The 13,772-nt window shown below is 39.5% G+C and overlaps 1 protein-coding gene across 5 annotated transcripts in view; it reads left to right on the top strand.

Moving 5' to 3' along the window:
• Positions 1 to 13,772, top strand: part of LOC110990438 (solute carrier family 28 member 3-like) — a 50,539-nt gene that overhangs the window by 15,427 nt on the left and 21,340 nt on the right. For all 5 annotated transcript variants that reach the window (XM_087134615.1, XM_022255442.2, XM_087134616.1 and 2 more), the window contains exons 2-7: positions 301 to 465; positions 6,255 to 6,538; positions 6,904 to 7,045; positions 9,973 to 10,164; positions 11,793 to 11,954; positions 12,612 to 12,868. In XM_087134615.1, coding sequence (XP_086990741.1) covers positions 463 to 465; positions 6,255 to 6,538; positions 6,904 to 7,045; positions 9,973 to 10,164; positions 11,793 to 11,954; positions 12,612 to 12,868 — 1,040 coding nt within the window. In that variant the 5' untranslated portion in view covers positions 301 to 462. The remainder of the gene's footprint in view (positions 1 to 300; positions 466 to 6,254; positions 6,539 to 6,903; positions 7,046 to 9,972; positions 10,165 to 11,792; positions 11,955 to 12,611; positions 12,869 to 13,772) is intronic.

Here is a 13,772-nt window from a genome sequence, read left to right as displayed (position 1 = left end):
AATCTTTACATGCATGTAAATTAACGTGTTCATGCAGATGAACAGTACCCGTGTTAGTGTTTCATTTAATTACACTGATGGACGTTTACTGAATTCATACTCTTACATGTACATCCTGTAAACTTGTAATGCTTATAAAATTGGACGTCCAAAATGAACTTTTACATAAATGAGTTGGTAAAATTTGAAGCCATGTATTTTTTTGTTTTGAAGTTAACTCAGCCTGTAATAATTGTTGCATATTTTTCTTTCAAATTTGAAAATGTTTCCAAAAGTTCTGCTCTTCTGCGTTCCCACTAGGACACGGAGTATGGAATTCCCTTGAATGAAGTTGACAACCCTGCCTTTGATGCCTCAAAACCTGTAAATGCCGAGCGCTCAAATGGCAGCAGTTACGATCCGGAACGAGCCGTGGACGAAACCGACGGAGATGACGACCAAGACGGTGACAGCAAGCTTTGGATGGTAAAACACTACTCTCATTAAATCGTACTCTAAGCGAGTCTGTTTTCTTTGGTGGGGAAGGGTCTTGATTGGTCTCAAAATGCCACAATCATACCTGTATGTAAATGTAATACTGCAAACCATAGTAAAAAAAGCCTGCACATTTTCAGGACAGCTCAGGATTTTCTTCCAGGATTTTTTAACCCCTGCCTCTGGATCTTTGGAAGTTTTAATCATTCTGCTCAGTAATCACACGCATTCAGGAGCAAACCCCTGCCGTGTTCGCTACCTGCATGTGTTAAAAGCCCCCAAAAGTCACAGTATGTTATTGTGACAATTGATATGATTAATCTGTTGGATGCTTTGTGGCTTTCTCCCTACTTGGATTAGGGCAAATGTGTAAGAAATCAAAATTATCAGTGAATCGTCAGGTTTGCCTTTGGAAAGTTTCTCAAAGAAGAGGCTGCTTGCTTGGTCATTGTTGATTAAAACCTTGCAAGGAAGAGAAGAAATTTGTCATTCGATACGTCAACATTGTAATCAAAAAGGAAAAGGGAGTGATTGAATCGATAAAGATAAATGAAAAGTTGCAGGGCAGTTCTACATGTACATGTGTAAGATTGGTGCTCATGCGTGTAACAAGATAAGATCCCATATATGGATTACTTTCCCCTCTACAGTTTAAAGCTTCCATCATTGATGTTTCCATTCCGGTCATGGAAGCAACAAAATTCGAGCCTGGTCAAAATCATCCAGTGTTAACTAAAACTTTTTGTCCGTTTAAAGAAGTTTGGCAACACTTGATGAAGAAAGCTTTGGGAAACGGATCAAATCTAGAAGGGTAGTCCACAACATATTGTGTCTTTAGTTGCATGCTACATGATACAGTACATGTGATACAAAAAGTATCAACAGTGCATTCATGTACATGTATACATGTAGTTATTGTTTTCTGCGAACCTGTCCTGACCCTTTTCCCCCTGATTTTACATCAAAGACTTGTCGGGGAAACTTAATCTGGCCGATTGCTTGGTCATTTGACTTGCAGAAGCTTTCATTACCTTTGGCAGGAACCCTTTGTCACACATACATGTACATGTATGTGCATATGTATACATGTACATGTACCAAGGCTGAATTGCCCTGAGTTTGGCAAGATTTTACTCTGTCCTGAGAATCTAGCAATTGCTCATTTGTCCTGCTTCTTTCCTTTCATGAACTGTCAGTTACGAGGGGTATTGTGAGGGGCCAAAAAATTAAGGCTCCCCCTCCACAAGCCTCATGTAACAATCCATTGTAAATTTGGGCCAGGAATGCAGTGCATCAAGGAAGGTTTTTCATCTTTGTGTTTGTGCGGAGGGGAGGGATTGAAGCATGCTCCATGCTGTTGTCTTGCAGAGCCAGCTGCCGCTTCAGGCAGAATTGGGGACGGTTACTCTGGAATGACTTTTTTTTTTCATCAAATGAAAAGGTACAATACATATTGTGTATCTGTGGGACATCCTTTAGTTTTATTTTATTTTTTTCATTTGTCATGAATACGTACATGTACAGGGTTATTAAAATAAGCATCGACATGTACACATACATACACCTGTACACCTGCTTTTCTGTTTGTGGGTGTTGAAAAAAAAATGTACATGTACATGTAGGTGGGAATACGTAACTTCAAAGTGTTACGCACATTAACCATTTGCCAATGTATGATATTGTAAGGGACGCTAGACAGACCAAACTGTTAAACACCATTCCAAGATACTGTACATGTACAGTGCCTAAGACAGTTTGGCTTATGGTTTAAGCCTGTTACATGTACATTGTACATGTACATGTATGTGGCTGGTCTTAATTTCGAAAAACAGCTGCTGGCAGACCACATTTTTCTGGTTTCACATGTCGGGAAATTTGGACCCATAAAATTGGTCCTTTTATTCCTAGTATTGGTTGAACTTAACAATCTTCACTTGAGTTAGCGTAACACTACTGATGAGATCTGCATTTTGAGACCCCCAATTCACACTACACTACCAGTAACTCTTGCATTCTTTGCCGACTCATGCAGTATGCACCACGTGTGACAATCTCTCCCTTTTGTAAATTTTTTTATGACTTCTCACTGGAGGCACATACCATAAAATGGCTAGAAGGGTGCTCAAAAAAAAAGGAACCAAAATTGTTCAACGAAATTGTTGGAAAATTTTTTAAAAATTAACGTGTTTTGACTTCATTTTTTAATGATATTTGTGAATGCGAATAAACAATGTGCTTTGCCAGTTGTTTGTTTAAGACCAGCTCAGGAGAATGGATGCTGATAATTATGTCCCTTACCTGCAACTCAGGCCATTATCAGTGTCCATTCCCTGTGTAGTTTTGTCTCTCTTCAAGTGTCAACTTTGAAACCAAACCCCAATTTTCACCACCGAGTCCTGGTCTAACAGCACACACATGTTCATGTGTGGATTACTTTTGTGAATCGGTGTCGTCCCAACCCCGAGACTGTGGCCAATCAGTGCTCAGCTTTCAGATGTATGCAACTTGAGTCAGCTTGGAATGGTTACCCTCAAGTGGTTTCATTTCTGATCATCCATGAATCCCGAAGATTGGTTCACGGCACCCTAGGGGCGGGGGTGCATAAAATTTATATTACGCGCCTTTCTCGTTTGTTCAAAGTTAGCCTCAACAAATGAACATGTACACTGAATGAAATGTTAGCTTTATATTACCCGGTACATGTAGTCATCAGAATATACAAGTATATCATTGTTTCCCTCATTGCTCATAACCCTGTTTTTCATTTTCTCTCTTCCTTGGAAAGTTTGTAAGCTCGCTAATGTTAGGAAATAAAACTTGTCAAGTTTTCAATTTGACAAACAGCAGCTGTGGAGATCATCATAGCTGAAATTGATTTATCATTTTTTTCTTAATCTGGCCAGGAAGCCGAAATTAGGACGTCTCTATAGGAGTCCTACAATCTACTCACTGGCCAGACCCAACAGCCATGAACAAGTCAAATATGTGCTCAGTGCAAATTATGCCACCGGGGTCTGCTAAGTTTCATGGGTTGTTCAGTTTTGCAGGTACCTGGTTTACCTTGTCAATAAGGGAGCAAACAAAGACCTTGGATTATAACAACCATCTGAATGATTGAGTGTTGTACTTTGTACTTTTTTACCAATTAAATGACTGGTTACGCCCATCTAAGATAAACTAAGTAGTTCGCACACATAATGCCCCTATTGGCACACACTGGTCTCCCTGGTGGTTCCATGGTGATATCACTACTGGTGGCTCCCAGCCAAGAACTGTTGAACTAACTTTTGTCTGATTTTTCTAGAATTAAAGCTAAGCCAATATTTCTCCTACATGTAGGGTGGAATCCTGACACAAATCTTCGAACTGAATAGCTGATTTACAGTCATTCACTGAGTTGTTTGGGCTTCCCATATTGTTTGAAGCTTCACAATAAGTGAAGAGATCAATCAAGTTTCAAATGCGTAAAAGTACAAAATATTCTGAGCAGGGTTCACATGGCCTGGAAAAGTCATGAAAAAGTCATGGAGACTGGTTTTCGTTTTCCAGTCCTGGAATTTTGTAAAAATGACTAAAGTCATGGAATTTTTCAAACACTGTGTGTGATTTCTATTCTCAGATATACATGTACATTGTAAATGCATTAAAAAAGTATTCACAACTTAAAAGGTTGAATAGTTAAAGAAATTGTGTTGTGGATTTTCATAATTTGGTCCTGGAAAAGTCATGGAATTTAATTGTCCTTTAGGTGCAGGAACCTTTCTGCATGACTACCTTCATGTAACATGGACGTCACATGTACATGTAAGCAGTGTATCAAGAAACCTAATCAGTGTTCTTAAAAAGTATATACATGTACAGTACATGCACCTGTACAAATACATGTACATACATACATGTACATGTACATGTGCAAAGTGAAATTTGTCCAGATTTTTTCACTAACTGGAATGTACGTGTATATGTACATGTAATACTTGTGTGAGACTTGTGCTCATGCTTAATAAACTACTGTAGTTACATGTACAATTTTCTACAATACATGTACACGTACATGTACTTAGTTAAGATGTGGTTTAGACATTTGAGGGCTGATTGTAGATGTAGATTTGGGATACCGTTTGCTGCAATCACAGAATCAGGACATTTGTACTGCTCACAGTTTTTTCATTCATTCGAGTGAAAGACAAATTGCACATTATTTTCTAAACTTTTAAAGTTTGTCACTTGAGTTTTTGCAAAAACTGTCAAGCACACTACACATACATGTGTACACAGAACTAGAAGCCTCAGGATTTCATGGTTATATTTCAAAAAGATTTGAACTTTTGAAGTACCTTATCTCATGAAAGTTGTCAGGGAGCTGACTTGATGTGCTAAGTGAAGCCTGCCAGATGCATCCATGTTTGTGCTCAGACCTTTGGAAATTTTGAAAAATTTTCACGTTTTTTTAATATCCGTGTCTATTATAAAAGGAAGCCAAAAATATAAATTGCACAATCAGCATTTCGCTGTGCTACCGTTGTGTGAAAATGAAGAAGACGCAGGTACACCTACATGTACATGTAGATGCTGCCGATGAATTCTGCTGAGGCTTTGTAGTGAATCATACTACTGACAGAAAATATGCTTATTGACGTGTATGCGTGTTGTTTGCGCAGGTTGTGCTTGCGTGTTGCATTTGCACCATTCAGAATTTGTTCCACCTTATTTTATTATTTCTACAAATACGTGTATGCACACAAATCAGTGTCAAAGTTTTGCAGTGCAGGGAATGAGGAGTTAGCACACCAGTAATTTCAATGTACACTGTGCATAGAGTAATTCTCTGGATGTCTCTCGCTGCTGTTTCCCAGGGTTGTAACATCACAAATGTTGCTGTTTAACCCCTGTTATCTTATGGACCGTTTTGGAAGGTGTCAAAGGCTCAGACTTGTGCCTCCAGAACTGAAACATTGACTGCCTGAGCAAGTCGGCATGGAAATTTATTTGGTAGAGCACTACCAGTAGAGTTCAGGTTGGGAGGTGTGAATTTCACTCCAGTTGCAACAAGTGATTATTATTTTTTTTTATTTCTCTTGAGGTTCAAGGTCAATGTCATGTTGGAAATTGGTAGACGTTATCATGCCGGTACTTGAAGCCACAATGTAACATGTCACTACATATGGGAGCAAATTCAGTCAGGAAACGTGGGGTTAATAACATGTAGTTCATTTGTCATGTTACATGTACAGTACATACATGTACAAGAATAGGCTGTAATAGTCTGAACGTCCTTTGTCAAGTCACGAACCGTGCCAACACAGTCACTGATACGTCTTACTTCCGGCTGTTCGTTGTTAATGAGAGGCTTTTGATTATCAGCGACATAGCCAACACAGATTTTTAAATTGTTGATTACAGACTAATCAAGTGTCATCAATTTAGTTGAACTGCAGATGCGTGTATGCATGTGCAGATGTCATTTCTCTCTAGATGTACACATACCGGTACAGTAGGTCATTGAATTTAACAACTTTTTGTACATGTACAGGTAATGAGTACAGTTGAGCAGACTTTTGTTCTTGCTTTCATCACAGAAATTCAATAGAAAGTTGTATTGATTGATTTGGGATGATGCAGTATTGATTGATTTGGGATGATGCAGTTTATAAATATCTGTGGAGATGGGTAGGCTTTAATTAAGTTCCGTAAATGTGCATAGTTGTTTGAAGGAAACCCTTAGAATTACAGTACATGTATGCGTTCTTTTTTTTTTCTTTTTACAATGAATTATCCAGTGGCTTGACAGTAATTTTGGTGCAGTGAAGGACATGTATACCGAACATCACAACATAATCTGGAATTTCATTTTCCTGGTGCTCTTGTTGGCCTACCTGGGCTATCTCATCTACGCCTGCCTCTATGACTTCCAAGAAGCCATGATCCTTGTGATCATCACAGGCATCGCGCTGGGTCTCTACATGTACTCGGTCATCAGGGACTTCTACGGCAAACAGATCTACGATGTCACCTGTAAGCCAGGAGGCAGGTTTGTGGACAAGTACTGGCGATACATCAGATGGTAAGTGTATGTGAGTTTGTTTCTGAATTCAAATGGGGACCCTGAACAATAGAGGACAATAAGGTCCCGATTCACACAAGGTCCCCGATTGACAACTGTGTACAAAACATATGGGTGGTCTTCTAAAAAAGTTTAAGTACAAACAAAAGAGGAACAATAGGAACTCGTGATGTTTTTAGTTGGTGACCTGCTTTAACCAAGTAGATCTTCCGTTTGATCTTTGATAGCGGTTTGTGGAGATCTATGCATTTGAAGCATACTGTACATACATGTAGCAGCCTGATCTATCAAAGATGGCCTGTGATATGTTCTTCCAAACCATTAACACACCTCTGTCTACTTGTATCTTCATCATCTGTTCTTAGGCCCTTGTACCTCCTAATTTTGGCCGGGGTCGCTGTGGCCCTTGTGTTTCTCACCAAGGATAACCCTGTCCAGCTGATCTCGGCTGGTGGTCTTGTCGCATTCATCTTGTTCTGTTACGTTTTCTCCAAGCATCCAAGACATGTAAGTGTATTCTTTGGCAGCATTGACAAAATTCTGTAGAGATTTATTCACTTGATGAATTTAATCACATGTATTTATTTAATCAGTACGAGTACATGTAGTTACCCCGTATTTTGTGAAATTTCTTAGGTTGGGGACGGGGGGACAGTGGTTGATTGGTCCATTGATTGTGGTCCCTGTTCAGATAAGGCTGAATCAAATACAATACATTTAGCTGAATATTCAAATATTCAGTCGCACCAAATTTTCACAGATGCAGACACAAGATATACATGTTTTTACTGTTTTACCTATTGTAAAAAAAGAGAGAAAGATTCGAGTAAGTTTTAGTCTCATTATTGGCGTATTCATTCTGCTGCCATTCAGTCTAATAGTAACACATTGTGAAATATACATCTACTGTAAGATTGTACTCGTATTCTTGTAAGAAAATTATTGAAATTTTTCCTTTGAATTTCATCTCCAGGTAGGGATTTGGGATTGCAGATATATTGCTGATATGTATAAAATAGTTTGAAATGGTAGAGTACATGTAGATTTCACCAAGTGCATGGCTATAGTGCCCCTCTGCCCCAGCCCTCTGCCCTTTGCTGTTTTACATTGTTTTAATTTGTTCAAGGACATCCTCTTGCATTAGCAAGATTTTGAGATATTTCCAATGCATTATTACATGTGCTATGCGAGTAAACTGTTCTCAATTCTATTGTGAAATTTCAAGCAAATTTGTCAGAGGTCATGTTCAGACATCAGGTTTTCAACGAAGAGAGAAATTTTGTTAGTAAGTCATTTTGGTCCTTGTGTTCTCACTTGAGGTCCAACTCAAATGCTTGAAGACATTTGCTGTAATTGAGTTAAAGCCAGCGATCTTTCTCGTGTTGTGACTACAATTGTTGCTTTGCATTGCATTGAGTTTTTTTTTAGTTGTCTGCCAGAGGTCAAATCAAGAAATTTAAATTGATAACAAAGCAAACCATCTAACAGTTGTTGACCGTGACGCACTCATTGAACTGTTCAATGCCCACAGCATTACCAAACTTTGTTTTAATTGTATTGTGTTGCATTCAAAATGAACTCTTTTTCTTCTTTTTAAAAAATGTTTTGATATAGTGTGTGATCATTTTTGTATATCCTTCTCAGGATAAGTATAGTATCTCTGTTCATGCGTACAGGACAACCATTTGAATAAGGTTGTAATATACTGGTACAGTGTACATGTGCCAATACATGTGTACATGTATGTACATGTAGTCATGCATTACATTTTTTATTGCCTTTTGAGACTTGTTTTTCAATTTTTTTTAATGGGGAAGGGGAGATAAAGGCATGGTAAAATCCCTCAAGATTCATCTCCCAATTTTCCTACATTTTGATCTCAAAGCTGAATTTGACCAATTTTTCATGTTTGGGCAACTCAACTGACGCTGCATTTTATTGCAAAAGTTCCATAACGCCATGCAGCATGATAACAAATTGACATACCGCAGTGCTATTATCCTTACATGGTGGAGCCAAGACAGTAGACTTTTACTTACATGTACACTACACCCCATCTTTAGGTGTCACGTGTATACCCTGCAAAAAATCATAAATGGAAAATTTTTATTTAGGATTTTCATGAAGTCTCATAACTCAATAAGGGGAATTCACGGCTTCGTTTTGGGGTGGGGGTGACAAAATTCTTAAATTTAATACATGCATAGTCATAAACCAACTTTTTCTTTAGAAGTGATGCTTGTCTGCAAATTAAGAAACAAAAAGATTTTTCAAATTGGTAGGGTCAGGAAATGACTTTTTGTGACTATTTATAGCCAGTTAACATCAAATTTTCTTACCTGAAAAAGCTACTGGGGGCGGTTTTTTTCCTGCAAATTTATCAAACTTGCAGTTTATGTAGGACGGCCGTAAAATATGTAGGGAGAAACAGCTCTTTGGTTAAGCATCAGTTTTTACATTCTTTTTGCCATTTTATTCAACTGCCTTGGTAAAAATTGGGGCAGTGTCCACACAGCAACTGGTTCATAAACAGTACAAAGGTTCACACAGGCATCACCTGTGGCCATGTGTGTTTTTGCCAATTGTTTCCATACAAAGTAGTTGCTACATGTAGTTGGGATTTTGTAGCCTTATCTCATTTGTAAGTGTGGTTTTGCTCCCTGGCAAATCCCCTGACCCATAGATAGGAGATCTTTAATCCTGTTAGCTCTTTTGTGTATGGTGTGGGCTCCAGGTTCAGTGTTATTAATTACTCAAGAAAGGCATTTCCATTTTATTGATTGTGGGGTTGGGTCCACAGTAGCAGTGTCCAGGCACAGGATTGTCTTGGTAGCTTTGACCCAAGGAAGCGTGATGTGTTCATGTGTCAACTGCAGAAATGAAACAAGAATTCTCAAATGAGTGTACACATCCTCAGTGGAACAGTTAAGGAAAATTGTGTGTGTTACCACGTAAGCCGGTGTCAAGTAGTTAAATCCTATTGCCACTATTAAAAAAAATCATGTTTTTTGTTTGTGTTATTTGAAATGTTTAAAATCATGCACGGCTGTACTGAGGCGAAATGTGATGGTTTGTATAAATGGAAATCTACTGTACATGTACATGTAAATGTTTTTGTTGCATAGAAACTATGTATGGCATGAGTCACAAGCGGGTTTGCATGTACATATACATTGTATGTACATGTACATTGTATGTACATGTACATTGTATGTACATGTACATTGTACAATGTATAATCACACGTACATGTACATGTGCTTGTTTAATGTTTATATGGAAAAGTTACAGATACATGTATGTCCCAGCTTTGTACAAATGCTTTGCTTGATTTTTTAAGAGGGATGCATCTTTCAAGATTCTAGAAGCCAACTGTGTACCATTTAATAACTACATTATAATGTACATGCACTTAACCCCTTCTTTACATGTAGGTGAAGTGGCGGCCAGTCATTTGGGGCCTTGCCTTGCAGTTTATCCTTGGTCTTTTCATCTTGCGCACATCCATCGGGTTCGAGATCTTCAATTTCTTGGGTGATGTCGTCCAGACGTTCTTGGAGTTCACCGACGCAGGATCTGAATTTGTGTTTGGCACCGGCTTTCAGGAACACTTTTTTGCTTTTAAGGTGAGTTTGCCAAGTTCTGCTGCATTTGTTTGGATTTTTTACATCTCCTGTTACATTGAAGAGCCTCTGTTTTCTTTTGCAATTGTTGTAATTGCCAGTGTCAACAGCTCGCTTCTTGCTCAGAGTTTGCACCTGATTTCTTGCATCACTCCCTGGCGAGACAAAATCAAAAACTCAGAAATCCCTGCCTCCCACATATAAGTTAGTCATGCATTTCATCTTGAACTGAATTCACAACTTCAAACTCATTTGCTTTGTGTGCAGACTCCAGACTGTTGGAATATCATACCATTGTTCGCTTTGTCTGGTCTGTTGGTTGAAGCATGCAACAGTGTGTACATGTAGGTCCTGAATGCCAACTCACTCAGTTTCAAAACATTAATCCCTATACGCTGACTGCCTTTAGCATTAGGCAGAAAGGTATTTAGCTTGAGGCATTTGTTCTTCAAAAGTGTAGAACTCACTGGATGGATTTACACCTAGGATCAGTGTTGGAGCAACAGAGATTGTAAATCATCCATAGTGTCTTTCGATATTCACCACGAATTTATCAGGCCTTCTTGTTGTTTGCTCTCCCTTTGTCTTGGGAATGTGCCCACAAAGTAGAAGCCTTGGTTCCATGAGGTTAAAGAGCCTATGCAAAGCAATTTTCTAATGTAGCTCTTGAAAATCTGCCCTTGTATTACTTTTGACTCTGTTTGTAATTTTTGTTTTGAAGGGTAGTTGGGTGATCTTTTGGGTTTTTATACTTGTAGTGGATAATGTACACTTATTGTAAGCACAAGACACGCTCCCAGCTGGGTTCAATCCCCAGCTGTTGTCTTTTTTTTTTTGGTCCCAAAAACTTAAGAATTTTCTTCTTTTGTTGTTTTTGAATTGACTTCAACATTTAATCACAGTGTATGACTTTTCTTTTTCTGACTCTTGGCTCTGCGAGAATTTTTGTTGTGGTAAAAAAGTCCAAAATTGAAAAAAGGTTTTGATTCCCTCGTGAATATGACATCACAACAACCATGTTGGCACAGAACCAGACTAACATTTGTCACAGTAAAAAATTCATATGCAGCAAGGTATGAGACGGAGAGACCCCCCCTGGTTTGTGTTGGTCATTGTCTCGCAGGAATCTGGGGAATTCCTTTCAGACATCTTGGGGGGATGTGCTAAGTAACAATAGTCTGGAATGTGTATAGGGATTGGACATGTTGGGGGGGTACCCCTCGGTCTCATTTCTTGTTGGGTATAAAAAAATTTCAAGTCCAAAAAAAAAAAGTTGCTGCACGTGTGCCTGGCAAAATGTTAAGTTAAATTTGCTAGCAACGGCTAAATATTCACTGCCTTTTCAGAACTGTTATCCGCTAACAGATTTTTTTATTACAATTTGTCCACAAAATAAAACTATTTCAAATGTTTAAAGAAATGCACTCACCAGTGCACTAAAGCAGTTAAGATATCAAACTTCCTGTAATTTTTTCATACATTTAAGAGGAGAAGAAGTTACACAAATACATGTTCATGTACATCTTACATGGACTCGCAAGAGACAAATTTATTACTTGAAGCTTCTTAAAGATCCAGTCACGGGAATAAAAACCAAAATAAGCAACATTGTTCCTTGGTTTATCTTTCAGGTGCTCCCAGTCGTTATCTACTTCAGTGCCTGCATTTCCATCTTCTACTACCTGGGCGTCATGCAGGTGGTCATTGCCAAGCTCGCTTGGCTCATGCAGAAGACCATGCACACCTCAGCCTCAGAATCCCTCAATGCGGCCGGAAATATCTTTGTTGGTCAGGTTGGTTCTGAGCGGGTCCACAGATGTTTCCAGGCTACTATTCGCTCTTTGCACGCTGCCGCCGTGGGCATGCAGAGCCTCAAACTGGCAGCTTGAACAGTCGCATCAGAATCGCTTTGCCCAACCGCATGGTATAAGAACAAACGCAGCATGCGCAAAATTACATAAGCAACATACACGAGAATCACTGAACCAGCTATACTGATTGTGTTAAGCTGCCAGATCGAGGCTCTGCATCCCTACCGCGGCAGCATGCAAAGAGTTAAATAGGCCACTCGGAGAAAGTCACTACTGATCAACAAGTGTTTCAGTTTTGTATTGAAATATGGATGTGCATGCAGATGCTGTTTACCTGGTGTATCGGAGATGGTCATTCAGCAGTTTAATATTTTAGTGTAGCTTCTTGCAATGAATGTATTAATGCTTTAAATTTTTCAAACAACTGAACTGTGTGTGTTTGCTGTCAGACATTGATATTTAACCACTTCTTGTCGGGGTTCCTGGTACATACTGTAGATGGGGGTGCCCGAAATCAGACAAAGAAACTGGGCCTTGTAAGAGTTTAACAGTGCCACTTTTTTCAAATGGATGCGTATCAAGAAATACACCTGTTATTGCACCCCCCATTAATTCACTTATCCTTTTTTTTCTTGACAGACTGAAGCCCCTCTTCTGATCCGTCCATATCTTCCTAAGATGACTCGCTCAGAACTCCACGCCGTCATGACGGGTGGCTTTGCCACCATCGCGGGCAGCGTTCTTGGCGCCTACATCTCCTTCGGCATCAGCGCCTCCCACCTTCTGTCCGCCTCGGTCATGTCGGCGCCTGCCGCACTGGCCATCGCGAAGCTGTTCTACCCGGAGACAGAGAAATCCCAGACCAGGACTGCAGCCCAAGTTAAGCTACCTAAAGGGTGAGCCATGCATTTCACCACACGCCATTCTTGGTTGCACTTGTCGCTGGCCTGATACTGTTTTCAATGCCAAAAATGCAGAGTTTTGAAGATGAAAACACACCATGACCACTGTCCTTCATGAGCACCAAGCTGGACCAAGAGAGGATGCAGTTTTCCTACATGTAGCAATGTAGGCTCGTTTTTTTTAGGAACTGCACTTCGCTGGTTCGCAAATGGCTACCAAATGCACGTGTTGCGATCGCATCACTGCCAATAAAATGAGCACTCCCTAAAAACATGGCTTTTTGTTCAACTGATGAGGGCGTGCTTCTGCTAGAGGCAGATAGTGCAAGATTTGTGCGACATTTGGCACCCCACTGTTGCTAGCGGCATTCCAAAACTCCGAGATGCAGAGTGATATTTGTCACAGTGCCTGGCCATGGCTAATGAACCAATTTGAGCCTGTGTATGTACATGTATACGTATGTGCATACAAACCAAGCGGAAATAACTCCAAGCAAAAGGGGAAATTATTTTGCGAGCTAGTGATTCATCATGCATTGAAGAATTGAAAATTCCGCAGACACTATGAAAAATACTACTTGTGTGTGTGTGGGTGTGTGAATTTCTTTTTTTTTTTACTTATTTGGCAGCTACAGCAAATTTGCTACCATTTTATACATGTGTACAAAGAATATGACCCCAGTTACAAGCTTTCATGAGACCATTACAGCACTTCCCGCAATTTCTAGAGTTTAACTGCTCACTCAAAAGGCGACGATGATCACAGCCCATACAGGACCCCCATTTTCCTCTTGGATGGGAAGAAATGAACAGTAACAAAGTGTCTTGCTCAGGCACCAGGCATAACTTGTGGAAATACCCACATGAACTTCGGTTCCTTGCATCTGAATTTGAGGTT

The sequence above is a fragment of the Acanthaster planci genome, linkage group LG03 (genome assembly GCF_054643075.1).
Source record: "Acanthaster planci isolate LZ-2023a linkage group LG03, COTS_SCS, whole genome shotgun sequence".
Lineage (NCBI taxonomy): Eukaryota > Metazoa > Echinodermata > Asteroidea > Valvatida > Acanthasteridae > Acanthaster > Acanthaster planci.
The sequence above is the reverse complement of the archived record's forward strand: the minus strand, read 5'-3'. Positions and strand labels throughout refer to the sequence as shown.